Source organism: Peromyscus eremicus, chromosome 4 (assembly GCF_949786415.1).
Source record: "Peromyscus eremicus chromosome 4, PerEre_H2_v1, whole genome shotgun sequence".
NCBI classification, from domain to species: Eukaryota; Metazoa; Chordata; class Mammalia; order Rodentia; family Cricetidae; genus Peromyscus; species Peromyscus eremicus.
Window position 1 is genome coordinate 99,119,461 of NC_081419.1, and position 15,189 is coordinate 99,134,649.

At 41.9% G+C, this 15,189-nt stretch overlaps 1 protein-coding gene across 1 annotated transcript in view; it reads right to left on the reverse strand.

The window, feature by feature from the left end:
• The window catches only part of Fbn1 (fibrillin 1), a 215,568-nt gene that overhangs the window by 89,244 nt on the left and 111,135 nt on the right, over window positions 1-15,189 (reverse strand). The window contains exons 8-13 of the mRNA XM_059261299.1: window positions 14,638-14,763; window positions 11,791-11,949; window positions 7,117-7,299; window positions 6,360-6,500; window positions 4,409-4,528; window positions 1,178-1,303 (exon numbers count right to left, since the gene is read on the reverse strand). Of these exons, the coding sequence (XP_059117282.1) occupies window positions 1,178-1,303; window positions 4,409-4,528; window positions 6,360-6,500; window positions 7,117-7,299; window positions 11,791-11,949; window positions 14,638-14,763 (855 nt within the window). The remainder of the gene's footprint in view (window positions 1-1,177; window positions 1,304-4,408; window positions 4,529-6,359; window positions 6,501-7,116; window positions 7,300-11,790; window positions 11,950-14,637; window positions 14,764-15,189) is intronic.

Below are 15,189 nucleotides of genomic sequence, written 5' to 3' on the forward strand. Positions count from 1 at the left end.
GTACTTTTCAAAAGTAAAAGACTATACCTAGAAATAATATGAAGTTGTGTGGGTCGGGAGGGTCTGGGAGGGGTCGGTGGAGGGGAAAATATGAATAAAATACATAGTATGAAATTCTTAAAAATAAAAAAATCTGAAGAATAATAAAAAGTCGAAGAAAGCTTGTGATTTTAAGCAATTTGAAGCAGATATTGCAAAGATGGATTTAGTAAGCGCTGGACTGGGCTATGGGATCCAGCTGAGCCTACTAATATTTAGACCCCTTTGATCACAGAGACAGTTCTTAATTTCATGGGCATGCTGGTCTGTGAGCTATTGAAGCTATCCCAGGAGGCTTGCACCTCTCAACATGACCTGTTTTCACTTACAGGCTTTTAGTCAGACTCAAGTAATTTATGATTTTTCTTTATTTCTTTTATTTAAAAAATTTTTTTTACCCTAACTGGGAATTTTGGCATTAAGTCTGTGGATTGAATCACTGAGATAATATTCTGCCAAACATGTTCCTAAGAACAATTTTGAAATTCTTTCAACATATTAACAGATTCTTGGGCTCTTTCCTAAAGAAGTTGGAAGACACGATAAGGAGCACGCTCCACTTTTTGCTAACGGCCCACAAAGTGGAAAAGTCATCCGCAGCAGTCACATTTACTTTGCAAGGAAAAGCTGTCCACAGGATGAGTTCAGAAGTCAATACAAAAGGCTGCCTCTCCATACCCATGTTTCTCTCAAAGCAATTCCACATGCCCAGACGCTGATCCGTGGGTCTTATTGCTAGGCAAGCGCTTTACACAAAAGGATTACAAGTGATTATAGAAGATATGGGCTTAAATGTGGTTTCATTGTTATTTCGCTCTGTTTGCTATTGTAGAAAACTACACAATATACAAACTTGATTGCATAAAGATAGGAAGGAATGCTACACTCTACAAAAGCTTCACCACCACTGGGTAGCTCCGAGAGCTCACTGCTACTAGTGTGTGTAAACGCTGTTTGACACACACAAGTGTGACGGTGGCCATGACAATGTGGAAATTTCGGCTTGCCTTTCAGACAGAAGTATGTGAGACACATTTGACAGTTTGACCTTTCACGCAGCACTGGGCTCTGCCTTGTTCAAGGCTGCTGGTACTGAAGCTGAAATGGGAGGGGAGCCGCCTCATGGCCCAGCCATTACCTTCACAGTTCTTTCCATCCCGAGTGACGTGGAAGCCCGCGTTGCACACGCAGTGGAAGCTGCCGTCGGTGTTGATGCAGCGCCCATTGTTACAGATCCGGCCGTTCTGCAGACACTCGTCAATGTCTGAGGTTAAAGGTAAAAAGGATGAAGATCATTTGGAGGACTCGAAATTATTTTCTTTCCCCTCCATTTCCAAACTTATGACCTTAATCTTGGATTTCAATGATAAAACCCATCACCATACATGTCATACCAAATAACAAGGTATGTGGGATCATCAGTATCAGGAAGATATGAGACAGAAAAAAAAATCTTTACATGATCACAATCACTCTTACTTCCTATTAAGGCTACTCAGACGTCAACTGTATGAAGAAAATAGAGTTTTCAAGATTTTTTTCTAGATAATTTATTGAGTGGTATATATATTATCATATTATATTATATTATTATTTATATTGAAATTTGGCTGCTATCATTTCTAACATGATTAAAAGGGAAATCTTATAACAGTAAGAGAAATAATAACAGAAAATGCTATTTTTTGAGAAATTGCTCAATTCCTTCTAATAGTCCTCCATATAACTACAAGCTGTTCTGGACCAAGTATAATTTCATTCATATACACACAACTCTTAGTCTAAACTCTATGCCTATTCTCCCTACCAAACAAAGCATTGGTCCTGTGGGGGATGTCCTCTTCCCCATTTAATAATCATAATAATATAATAATCATAATAGATCTTAGAAATGTTAAAAAATGACATAAACTCAAATAACCTGTACCTGATCTCTAATTTCATGACTAAACATGCACCCCTAATAGACTCGGGTAGCCTACGTCTGGTCCTTCTGTCCTAAGAACTACAAAAGGATGACCCTCAAAGAGGATGGCTCAGACAGCCTTGTCTCTGCAGCATACAATCGTTCCCATGCCTGTTCCCAGAAGATACAGAGACGGGCAGAGCTGGATGAGAGCAACCCGTCCATGTTGAGCGGAGGCCCTGAGTGCCTGAGGGTGAGCATCCTGCACACCCTAGAGAGGAATGTGCATTTATGGTCTGTCCAGTTATCCTGTCTGCCCAGCGTCTGCACGGTGTCTGTGGTTGACCCTCCTACGCACTTTCTTTCCAGCCTGATCCCACAGTGGTTTCTACATGAGCCATTGGACTAGTTGAAGCAGTCTGGGCTTTTCTTCTGTCTGATCTTTGTGCCAACAATCCCTGATTTCTTTTCTTCCCGCTCCTTTATTCTTAATGCTCACTAAAATCTGTCTTGCTCCACAAAGAAAAATAGTAAAAAAAAAATCCACATATTCTTGAACCAACTTTAGCATTCTATAATTTTTTGAGATTAAAATAAACAAGAAAAATAGTCCATCTTTCCTTCTCCCATCTTTCCTTCTCACTACAGAATGCCATAGGGGATACTGTGTACTTCTAGCAATCTAGACAGTACAGAAGTTTATATGCTCAAACTTGCCATTCTCTCTCTCTCTCTCTCTCTCTCTCTCTCTCTCTCTCTCTCTCTCTCTCTCTCTCTTCCTTTGACCCAAGCACATCCTCTAAGTTAAGGATGCAGCCTTCTGGATCCCACTAAAAAAGACTCCTATCCTCCAAATACCACAGATGTGCTCTTACACTCTGGGTGTGTTTAATACCATGTAGAAGATGGTACTGGAGCTGTGGGTCAACCTCATCTCTAACCAGACCTCAGTTTGAGGGGAACAGCATGCCTTTACCCTGGCCAGCCCTTGCTCCAGCCAATCCCTTCTCAACAATTGTTTCTCTTTGCTTATTTAGCAGCAAAGTCTCTTAACAGTGATTTCTTCTATTGAAAAATGTCCAATACATCACTGACATGCTAATTATCTTAACTAACAGCTAAAGTATTAAGAAGATTCTCAATTCAACTAAATACTCAAACTATTCAGATTTATAATTCAGACTGTAGGCTGTTAATAGAAGTATGTAGAAATATTGTGCTTCCAGTGATGGTGATATATCTCTAAATTTGAGCAAATTCAAAGATTTTGAAAGTAGTTCAGGAATGAACATCAAACCTGCTCAATTCAGACAAAGGGCTTTTGCCAAAGGAAGCAAATAAAATCATCTCATATTAGTAGATTCACATTTTTAAGTGGTATAAAGCTCCCTACCTGCCTTGTGTTTAATAGAGCTCACTTATCTTTATCTAGTTTTACTGGATTAATGACACAAGTCAGTCTATGCTGAATGTAGAGATAAAGCTTTCAGTTTTTGAAGGGTGGGCACAGTGTCTTATTCATTTCCACTCCAGAAAGTTACTGCATAAATGATATTTAACCAAAAGCATATTGGACAGCTTAATAAATGATGTGAGAACTAAACCTGTGACAGGCAACATGGACGGAACTCTCACAAGGTCCCACCTCTACATGAAGAGCTACAGGAATCCAGTGGTGTTGAGAGGGGTACTCTGTATACTTCAGGGCCTAAGCTTAGATGAGTTATCTAATCCCCAGCAGCCAGCCCCAAACATATATACACGAATTGGATAGGAGGTGGGGGGCACAGGAGGAGGGAGAGGAGGGGGAGGGAAGGGTGGAAATTATCTAAATACAGTACTGATGTCCCAAACTCTCCAAAACATTGTTTTTCATCTTTAAGTTTTGGAAAAAGTGGAAGAAATAAACCTGAAAGTTGACCTTTGTGAGGGGACAATTACATCAGTGCTTCTGAGATTTCAGCATGTATACAGATGGCTAGGGGATCCTGCCAAATGCTGCCTCTCATCAGCGGGTCTGAGGAAGAACTAGAGAATCATTTTAGGTAATCCTCAGTTGATACTGCTCTTGGCTGCTGACCTCTACAAGGACCAGAGCCCCCCGAAACCTCCTTTCTATGGAGAAACTAATGACATACAATTCTACCAGAGGCTATCCCCGGATTCTGTCACACAGAGTGACCACATCTCCTACTTCTCGGATGAACAACCAGCAGAAATAACTCAAAAAAAAAAAAAAAGTGAAAATAAGTTATTCCCTCAGGTGCAAAGATAGCTTTTAAAATAACTGAATGCTTGCCATGTTTGTTAGCAACATCCTCAAAGAAGTGATATTTGGAATAAGGCACTCAAAAAGCAGCAGGGGTGAGGAGATTAGCTTCTTGCCTTTATGTCTCACTGGATTCCTTCAAGGCAAAGCCTTCATTTGGGACAGATGCTTCTCAGTCCCCAAGAGGCCCTTACCTCTGCACTCTGTCCTGGTGAGTGTGCTCTGGTAGCCAGCTCGGCAGTGACACGTGTATGAGCCCTGGTTGTTGATGCATTCTCCACCAGTACATGGGTTTTTCTCACACTCGTCAACATCTGCAAAACACAGCGTATCTTCGTGAAAGTTGTAACAGCTCACAATTCTAAGGCTTTGTAGGTTTCTTACACATATAAAACTTTTTCCTTTAAGGTAAGAAAATAGCAGAGCTGGGCATGGTGGCGCACACCTTTAATCCCAGCATTTGGGAGTCAGAGGCAGGTGGATCTCTATGAGTTTGAGGACAGCCTGGTTTACATAGTGAATTGCAGGTCAGCTGAGGCTGCATAGTGAGACCCTTTCTCAACAAAGCAAAACTTGAAAAAAGAAAGAAAGGGAATTGCATAATCAAAGTAATTTTTTCCCTTCCCACTACAATATACCATGTCTCTACCCATTGTGAGACTAGCTAAGCAGTTGACCTGCATTCTTTTCCCAAGTCATTTTCACAGAATATGAATATGTTTTGAGATAATAAACATTTTTTTTCTTCTGTGAGTCTTGCCTAAGAAAATCAAACAGACACATGAAAGCACAGGGTTGTTATTCCAGCTACTAGAAGTCTGGGGCAGGAGGACTACAAGTTCAAGGCCTGCCTGCACAACTTAGTAAGACCCTGTCTCAAAAATAAAAAAATAAAGAGAAGAGCAACAGGGATGTTGCTGAGTGGTTAGGCACTGGCCTGGCACACGGGACTCTGGGTTCAACTCTAGTACTGGAAAAAACAAAAACAAAAACAAAGAGACTACCATTTCCTTCATGGGTTCTATTTTTTTTTTATTATAAAGAAAGTATGCCTCATGCCTAAGCATCTGTTCTATTAAAAATGTGAGAACAAAACATGAAGAGCTAGATGGCTGTTTAAAGGGGGTTCTCATGTAGCACCCATCCAGTTGGTCTCGGTAGCCTTAGACCCAAAGTGCTCCAGGTACTTTAAATACTCAGTACCAGGGCCCGCTGGTCTACTTTGCTGTTCATGGGTAAAAAGGTTCAGCGAGGCTTATTGATCTTCAAGTCTCTTGGGGACAGAGTCAGGTCTGACCCTGAGCCACACACTCCTTCCTTCTCCGGTGTCACTTGGGGTGACCTCCAGAGGAGTGCCCATATGAGAAGGAAACAAAGGTTTTAAGAAAACAAGAACTAACAGAACTAAGAAACAAATCTCTTTTAAGACAAAAGAGCACATGCCATCTGGGTGTCATCAGACCCAATAGTCCAATCGTCCTTGTGTTGGACTTCTGAAGACATTGCCCTCCTGAATGTAGAGATGAAGGGCTGTGAGGCCCTACTTGCCTCCCCAGTCTGAAACATACTAGAAGGTCAGGAAATCCTCTCTCTGAGGTTCTGAAGACACACCCTACCAAAACCTAGCTTTTAAGCCCTGTATTGGAAGCCAAAGATAATAGAGATCTATTGTTTGGAGCCACTGTTGAAGGGGATTTGTTATAACAGCAACAGATCACCAATACACACTGAGGTGGATTGACTAGGAATGGCCTCCACAGGCTCAGACTTGAATCCTTGGTCAAGAGTGGTGCCACTTGACAGGGATTAGGAGGTATGGCCTTGTTGGAGGAAGTATGTCACTGGGGGTGGGTTTTGGGGTTTCAGATGCTCAAGGCAGGCCCAGTGTCTCTCTGCCTTCAGATCCAGATATAGAACTCTCCACTACTCTCCAGCATCATGTCTGCCTCCCCACGCAGCTCCCCTCCATGATGACATTGGACTAACCCTCTGAAATTAAAAGCCAGCCCCCATTGAACGTTTTCTTTTATAAGCATTACTGTGGTCACGGTGTCTCTTCACAGCAACAGAACACTGACTAAGACACAGACAATTACAGAAGAATCACAGTATCTCTCAGTGTCAATCAAGAGATCAATGGCATACCGATGCACTCCCCGCGGATATCCAGCTGGAAGCCCTTGTTGCACTCACACCGGTAACTGCCAGGAGTTGGAATGCAGCGCCCATTTTGACAGAGATGGCGGAACAATTGACAGTAGTCAGTAACGTTGAAAGGCAGCACCCCTAGAGGAACCAGCATTGGACGCCATTAAAATGATTCACACCTATGACATCAGCTCTTAATCTGCTAATAGTGAACAAGATGCTGGGTCCTAAAGGAAGAGCCACTAAGGGTGAGCCAGTCACTAGAGCACAGTCCCATTCAGCCTTCAGAGCTGATTGGGGGCTCCTACCCCTGGCACAGGAAAGGTGCTGTAGCCCAGAGGCTTCTCTGCCTGCCTTTTCCCATCCCATCCACCTCCTCACTCTCAAGCCTCCAGTTTGGGGAAATAACTATGCCAGGGAGGTGTTGGCAGGTAACTACTTTGTACAATAAATGACCTAAAGTATAATGTCATGCATCTTCTGCCATTAATTCGCTCTCTGAATCAGTCTTCCCCATACCCTCCCATATTTAATTGAAGATATCCATAACAAAAGAACATTCATATCCGGAACATACAAGGCTCCCATTCTTATTTATAAAATGGGAAAACTTAGAAACATGCAAAAACAATGTAAAAATTTTTACCTAACAACTGGTAAAAATATTTAATGATGGACATGGCACAAACCAGAAGTATGACTTGATTATTAATGCAATGGAAAAAAAATAACAAGGTGGCTTTTGGATTCTTACTTGGTGGTTCCCGTGATGGAGATGGATACGGATAGTCTGGTGGTGGCCGAGGGACTGGGATCACAGACCCAGGAGTAAAGCCAGGAGGAACGACGGGCTGAAGTGGAGGGCCAATGGGTGGGGGAGGATATTCTGGTCTCCCAGGAATTACCAGAGGGACAGAGCACAGCTTGTTGAAATCCTCTGGAAGAACACAACATAACACAACACAGTCAGCAGAGCCATGGCTGTTGGGAGGCCAGAGAAGACGCCTCTTCAAAGAAATCAAAGTGCACTGGCCAATCGGAATAAACACTTCATCATATTTTTAATATCTACATAATAACCACATTGAGACAACAATTCAAAATTTAAACAAAAAATGTCTCCAGAGCAGGCACCATGCGTTCCTTTCAAAATCCAGAAAGACATTTACGCATTGAAATTCACCAGGAAAAATGTTAGGTGCCACTTTCTCTGCCCAGCCCCAGCGTGGCTGTCACAGGGATCTAAAAAGCACATTGGAAGGCTTTCATCCTAACTAGAGACAAGCACAATGACATAGGTGAATGACAATGCTATAAGGAAACCTGTTACATTGTACGTTAATAATTTTAAAACTCATACGCACACAGAGTAAGGGCTAGCAAGACACACAAGGAGTGGAACAGAAGAGGAAGTTCAAAGCCTGGGCTATATGAGGTCCCCCCACTTTTTGGGGGGTAAGACTTTGGTTTTTATTTTATTTTATGTGCAAAGGGAATCCAGTTCCATCTCCTGCAGGCTATGATCACATGAGTCCTTTCAGATCACTCTTGCTGATATATGAAGTACTAGAGGGAAGAAAGGCTGGTGTGGAAAACCAAGGACAAGATAATAATGGATGCACAGGGAAGGTAATGATGGAATCGACAGAGGCCACAACCTGTCTCAAGGATAATTTATAAATAAATGGTAGTGTTTGGTGATGGGATAAATGCCAGAGCCACGGGACTAAGAAACCAAGAATGACGACTAATGTTTTGGTTGCTCAGATAGCTAAATGCTCTTGTCCTTTACCCTGAGAGGGAAGCTGTCAGGAGACAGGGGCTGGTGTGATGGGCAGAAGCCAAACTTCAAGTCGAGCATTTGAGTTAGGAGATGTCACGCAGCCAAATAGAGATAACACACAACAGTTGTTGAAGAGAGTTTGGAGCCCAGGGAAGAAGTTAAATTTTTCATTTATTAGTAGAGAGGTAATATGTAAAGCCACGAGATGGATGAGTTCTTCTAACCAATGTGGAAGGTAGGAAGTCCAGCACAGAGCCCCAGGGATTGGTCTGTTAAAAACAAGTAGATGAACGGAGAAGGGAGGTCACAGTAGTGTGGCTGTGTGAGTGCAGCACAGGATTCTGTATACTGGGGCTCCCTGACTCCATCATGTCTTTCCCTGGGTTTGCACATTTTGGGGTCGAATCCTATTTTTAACAATACCAGGAATCTATCAGAATAAATCTGAGTTGGCACATGACATCTTTTTTCTGAGTTTCCAGAACAGTATTTTAGACAGCATCTAGCTCCAGGTATGTCGGTTTTATCCATTTGCAGCTTCCCTGCACAGCTGCAGATGACCACGGTCCCCTTCTACAAGCAGAATGGTTGATTTTTAATCTTTGCTTTCTGTCTACAATGTCGATAACTTCATTATCACAGTCACAAAGTGATTCTTATATAGATATTTCCTACATAGTGTTAGAGATTAACATAAATTAGGCTAATGTTTTCCTTTACCTATGGACTACTGAAATGCATTCATAACTCAATCTCACGGGACATCCTGCCAATTTACATTTGGCTAAACACACCAGACTCCATGTACTCTACTGATATTAGCTAGTCCATTTCTGAACCTTCTTCAGTCATATTTCACACCTATAACACAGACCTAGTTTAAGCTTCCAGAGAATTCCATTGCTATGCTCTATTATTTATCTGGAATTCTGACCCACAAATTCTTGGTATCTCACTGTATTTGAAAGAGATTTTTCCTTGTCTGTATTTTTCCTGACTCGGGATGCTACAGTTCCTTTTACTAAACCACAGTGACTCTTCCTACAGAATTATCACCTAGAGCACCACATCACTTGCTCCCAGAGGATGTTTTCACTGCATTTCTATGCAACTCTTTAAGTCTGGACTGTATATATGTATGCCACAACCAATTCTTACTCTCAGCATAGCCCCATAAATTACATATAAGAGGATTTCAGTATGTGTTGGATTTAATTGAATCCTGACTATATTAAAGGAAACAATTTGTTTCCAAACACTTGTAAGCACCAGGTCAGCCTAGTTTTAACGTTCTTTCATGATTTATAAGAGAGGTTGGATGGTTATCAGCATTTCTGCTAATTAGGTGACTATATTACTTGAAGAACTATTAAATTCACCTTAGCCATGTACAAAATGTATCTCTTTTTTTTTTTTTTTTTTTTTTGTTTTTCGAGACAGGGTTTCTCTGTGTAGCTTTGCGCCTTTCCTGGAACTCACTCTGTAGCCCAGGCTGGCCTCAAACTCACAGAGATCCGCCTGGCTCTGCCTCCCGAGTGCTGGGATTAAAGGCGTGCGCCACCACCACCCGGCTACAAAATGTATCTTACTGGGCCCTAAACTCCTGCTTTTCTATAGATTAATGATTTTATCTGTGAGCCCCTTTACATTAAGGATCAGCAACCAGGGATAATTTTTCTCAATAATCTTTACCTTTTCTGTCTACATTCAACGTAGAGATGAAATGTAATTTTTTAAAAAAGAAAGAGTGAAAGGCTGTCCTTCTCACATCACCGCTTTCCATAGGCAAGCGCTCAATAGCACTGTCTTGAAAGGTCTGAACAAACGAAAGCTGACCTGCAAATTCGTTTGCATGATCAGTCTGCTTTGCACTATGCCTGTCAGGCTTTGCCTTTCAGCTCCCTACAAAGTCACACACGAAAGACAGTGAGTCTTCTTGTGCGAGGTCTTCCTGCTGACTCCTGCATCTGCTGTCTTTCTTCCTCTACTCCAGGTCTCCACACAAGGAATCCAATCAATGTTATTGACCCCCAAATTGACATATACATTTAAGAAGCAATTCTGGTACCCAAGTCATGCATCCTGGTAGAAAAAGCCATGTGCTTCTAAACAGTGATCTAGTGAATATATCTGTGGCAAATTAAGAGGAACGGTTTTTAGTGTGTAGACAGCATGTCCAAAATGCATGACTTGTTAATCATACGTATGTATGTATAGAGACCTAGGAAGATTGTATTACTTCTTTAATCCCCACATACAATTCTCAGTAATGAGCAGCATTTTATACTGACACCCATGAACAATCCTGTCATCTGCGATGAGAACTGCATGTCCTAAGAGCAACGCTCTCCAAAGCATTTCATCAACTCTGAGTTCCTCCACCATTTCACCCTGCCTCTCAGTGCCCTGATTTAAACATGTCTTTCAGGAATCAAATTAAACAGAGCTAAAAGGTCAGTTTTTAGTTGGAATCTGTGGTGAAAAGCATACTTAATGAGCTGTACCTTCTACCTGAATGTCTCTTACAAGCATGATTTTGCTAAATGCTATGGAAGTCAGAGAGTGTGAGAAATTTAAGATTACAGTAATGACTAATACCTCTTAGTGAGATTTATTAACTAGTGACAGAGCAATACATGAACACAAGTGGGCACAAAGCAGAGCAGTACAGATCTTGAGTACAGCCAAAGTATCAACCAGAACCAGTGTGTCATGAGGATGAGGCCACAGTTCCCGCTGTGGTTATCTTGGCATGTTGGCGGATCAGGCCATGTTTGCACAGACCCTTGGCCCTCTAGAGCATATGTGAACAGCAAGGGTTGTGGGAGAAGGGAGTAGAAGGTAAGGCATGAACTGTGCAGATCTTTTAGGAAAAGAATAACCAATTTACTTTAGAAATACTAAGACTGTTTAAGGGAAACATAACTTATAATTTAATTAGAAAATAAAACTCATTATGTTAACAACTAACATAACTGGGTTCTGATTCGGGGACTCCAAATGCTGTGCCAAATCTTAAATATTTCTTTGTAGGAAAAGGTGTCATTTGGACCACCAAGTGGTGCCTGTGGTCACCTTAATGAAAATATCCTGGACATTTTTCTCTACACCCTCTGAGACACCTGTTAAGGCTATTGTCAGGTGAGCTATACTTTGGGAATTGTATGTGGCAGGATCTCCCACTGGCCACTTGGGAAGCCACCCCAATCATTCAGAACAATACACTTTTAGTGGAAACGAAGGGAATACGGCAGATAAATGAGAAGCTATGAAGAAAAAAATCAGGACTCGGCAGAAGGAAGAGAAAAGTGAAAACTGTTAGGGAAAGAGGAGATGTGTGTGGTAAAGGAGTTGGGCTTTATCCCACTGAACTGGTAAGCCCCACAGGAGGGCCACCAAGTCCCCCAGTGAGACTAAAACAGAGGCTTCCCGAGGTTGCTGCTGTTCCCCGGCAATGAGAGAACTAAGTCGCCAGCAGATATAGAAACAAGCCTTTACCTGTGCATCATCTGGGGGATTCCTCCGTGCCCACGCTTCAATTTCCTGGAATCTTATTTATTTACCTGGGTTTCATTTGGATCTGTACTGCACACTCTGCCATGGCTGAGCTGGGATGTGCTATAGATGCTGTAGACGGGCTCTTACCGGTTGATCTGATGGGACACATCTCAGGGGCAACAGTGACCCCTGGAGACCAGCACCGGCCAGCATCACAACAGCACTGCATTTTGGTTATGGACTGTGGCAGCTGGTTAGAGCAGCGTCCATTTGTCAGAGCCGTGTAGCAGTAACCAGGACGAACATCTGAGAGAACCAAAAAAAAAAAAACCACATATAGCCTTTGTGACTGAGCTTGAGACAACACTCCTTGGCCTCCACACCCCCATGCTTCACCATGGGGCTATGACAGACTGACCCATGAGCAAGTGCTCTGGAAAGGAAGCTTTGAACATCCCACTGGCCCAGTATGCAATCAGAAATGCCTTGTCTTTCCCCTTGCCTCTGCACACTGGGACACTTAGCCAAAATTCCACATTCCATACCCAAGGTGAGAAGAAATGGTTAAAATCAATGTGCCATAGGGAAAAAAAAAACCTAAGAAAATCACTGGTGGTGACAGACACTTATTCCTAAAGACTTGTTTCTATATTAAAGACAGCCTGGGTTGTCTTTGGCTTCAACTACTTAATTTGAGCTACATTAGGCAAAGATTTATCTAAATGCATTGGAAAACAACGTTAATCTGTGGCATGGGTTTTTAGTTTGAAATTGTGCCTCAGACTTGTGAGGTTGTCTTGATGGGATGAGCCAATTTTCAGTCAGATCTAATGCTTATTAATCAGGTTCCCTTTTGTCCTGAGGCCTTAACTAATTTTTTCAAAAGGTTTATTATTAATAAATTCCAAGACATCAATGATTGCAGATTCCTAGTCCTATAGGATCCAACAGTTCTAGATGAGTTCTTTTCTTTTTGGCAGAAAAGCCTCCTGTGAAAGCTGCATGGAGAGGCACACTTCTATAGATCGCTTTTATTGGATTACATCATGTCTGATTGTCATGACAACAGCTGACACACTGTAGTACAACTCTCAGCTACCAAAAAGAGCTCACGGCACAGTGAAAACCTTTGAGACGTCCCTGTGAAAAGAGGGGACACATAGCAAAGTGCAGACACCTATCTCTGTCTACACAAGTGGAGGTTGTGTCTCTCCAAGTGAAACACATCTCTGTGCAGCCTTACACACAATCACATTGTGAAAAACAAATAATATCTGAAATATGCTTCTCATTTGACAGATGGCATTTGTAAAGTGAAGACATTTCCCCAGTCAAAACCCCATCCCTAAGTGCCATAAGTCTGAATATTAAGCATCAAGTTTTGCCACAGAGGGTCGTTCACATATACTTGTTGTCCTAAGAATACAAAGCCTTTAAATATTGATGGCTTTAGTGGTGAAATACATAAAGATAAACATGCATAATTTAGGAACATTTCCATTATTTAAACAAAGAGGGGAAAAGTAAACCTAAACAAACCATAGAAAAGAACTGAGGGTCAACATCACAGATACAAGGTGATTTCTGAGTGGTACTTATAGCCACCAGCAAGCGTAGATGCAATTCCCAGAAATGTTGGTTCTGGTTCCTGTACCTCTGGGCAGATGTCTCAGCAAGAATGGGTTTTATTCCAGCCAGATCCAGGAAGAATAGCTACAGAGGGTGTGCAGATGAGCCTGTTCTGTGAAGCCCACAGTGGGGCGGGCATCTCTCCATGAAAATGGTGGAGTGATGGAAATCCTTCATTCTAACTTTAAGAGCTTCAATGCTTCCAATGTTTACATGCTGTGTTAGTAAATGTTTGGGGCATGGAACCCAAAGACTATGAAGAATGGGGAGATTCTCAAGCATGGTTTGTATCCCAGCTTCAAATGGATTTGGTGGTCAAAACCCAGTTGTAAATACTTGACCAAATTATAAAATGTGTGCATATAACTTGCAGATGGATGGTTTCTCCTTCAGAGCAAAGCTGGGACCCACAGCTGCCCATGGTAAACTCTTAATGGGTTAATGACTATTATTTTGAAAATTAACTGATACGTGTTGTTACAGATCTGGCTGACTAGTATGCTAAATCAACGAATCAAAGACTCTTAGTCAGTGTGATAAAATGAAGACTGTTGGGGCTGAAATTACAAGCTGTTATTGGGTTACTGACAGTCATTGATTTACAAACGGCATCAGCAGAGGACCTGAGTTTGGTTCCCAGCACCTATATCAGGAAGTTCACAACTGCCTGTTAACCCCAGCTCTGGGGGATCCAATATCCTCTTTTGGCCTCCACTGGCCCTTGTGCTCACAAGTTCATGAAGTCACATACACACACATCATTAAAAATAAAATAAATTATTTTTAACAAAGAATACATTAAACCTTCATTTAATTTCTTTCTTCATGTAAGCAAAACACCACATGATGTGTGTGTGTGTGTGTGTGTGTGTGTGTGTGTGTGTGTGTGTATACTGCCCTACCCAGAGTATGTATGTATATATGTAGGTACTGACATGGCTGCCGTGTATGTAGAACCACTGGACACAGATTGAAGATCACTAGTTTCCATGTCCTCGTGAAAAATACCTGAGATGTTTGGGCAAGAATGTTATTTAACCAAATCACTATTTTAGGAAGGTAAATCTGGCAAAGTAGATTGTGTAGAAGCAAGATCAATTAAATAGTACTACAAAATGTCAGAGCTAGATTAACATAGATTCTGGGAAGTGACTAAAGGTAGTCATAGCTGTGCCTTAACTCCCAGACTGAGGACACGGGCAACAAAGCCACAAGCAAGGACACAAGACATCTCTGCTGCTTAACATTTGTGTTCATTTCCACAAATGTTCATCTTCCCCTGTTCCCGTTAACAAACTTATCCAGAGAGATGTTCATTATGGATGATGTATAAAAACCATGCCTGCTGTCTGTAATTAAACCCACCTATGCATCTGGTGCCATCAGGAGAGGTGTAAAAACCAGGGGGGCATTTGCAGAAGTAACTGCTGACTGTGTTTGTACATTCCCCGCCATCACAGACTCCAGGAATAGTGCTGCACTCGTCGATGTCTGCAATATAAAGAAGGTTCTGTTATCTGGAGGGTCCGACATGAAATTTCACGGGTACAAGGATGCAGACAGAGTGCTTGTGAAGTCAAGCCCCCAGACGGACCTGTCTGCACCGAATAAAAGCTGCCCAGAGAAGAGCCGATTCAGACACATGTTCCCGAGGGTTTACCAAATTCAAGAGATGGAGCCAAATAAACCTACTCTCTTTAGAACCTATAGCTGACAGGCCAGCAATGTGTTGATATTCCAAACCCATTTGTTTTGAAAGCTTGCTCTCTCTTTCTATGCATATGTTGTACCATATTAAACTCCTCTGCTAATTATTCTATACTCCTCAATATTTTCTGTATTTCTTTTCAGATTACCCACAGGACAGATACTTCAATCCTTCAGAGGAGACCTCACGACCTGAGCACTGCTTGGGAG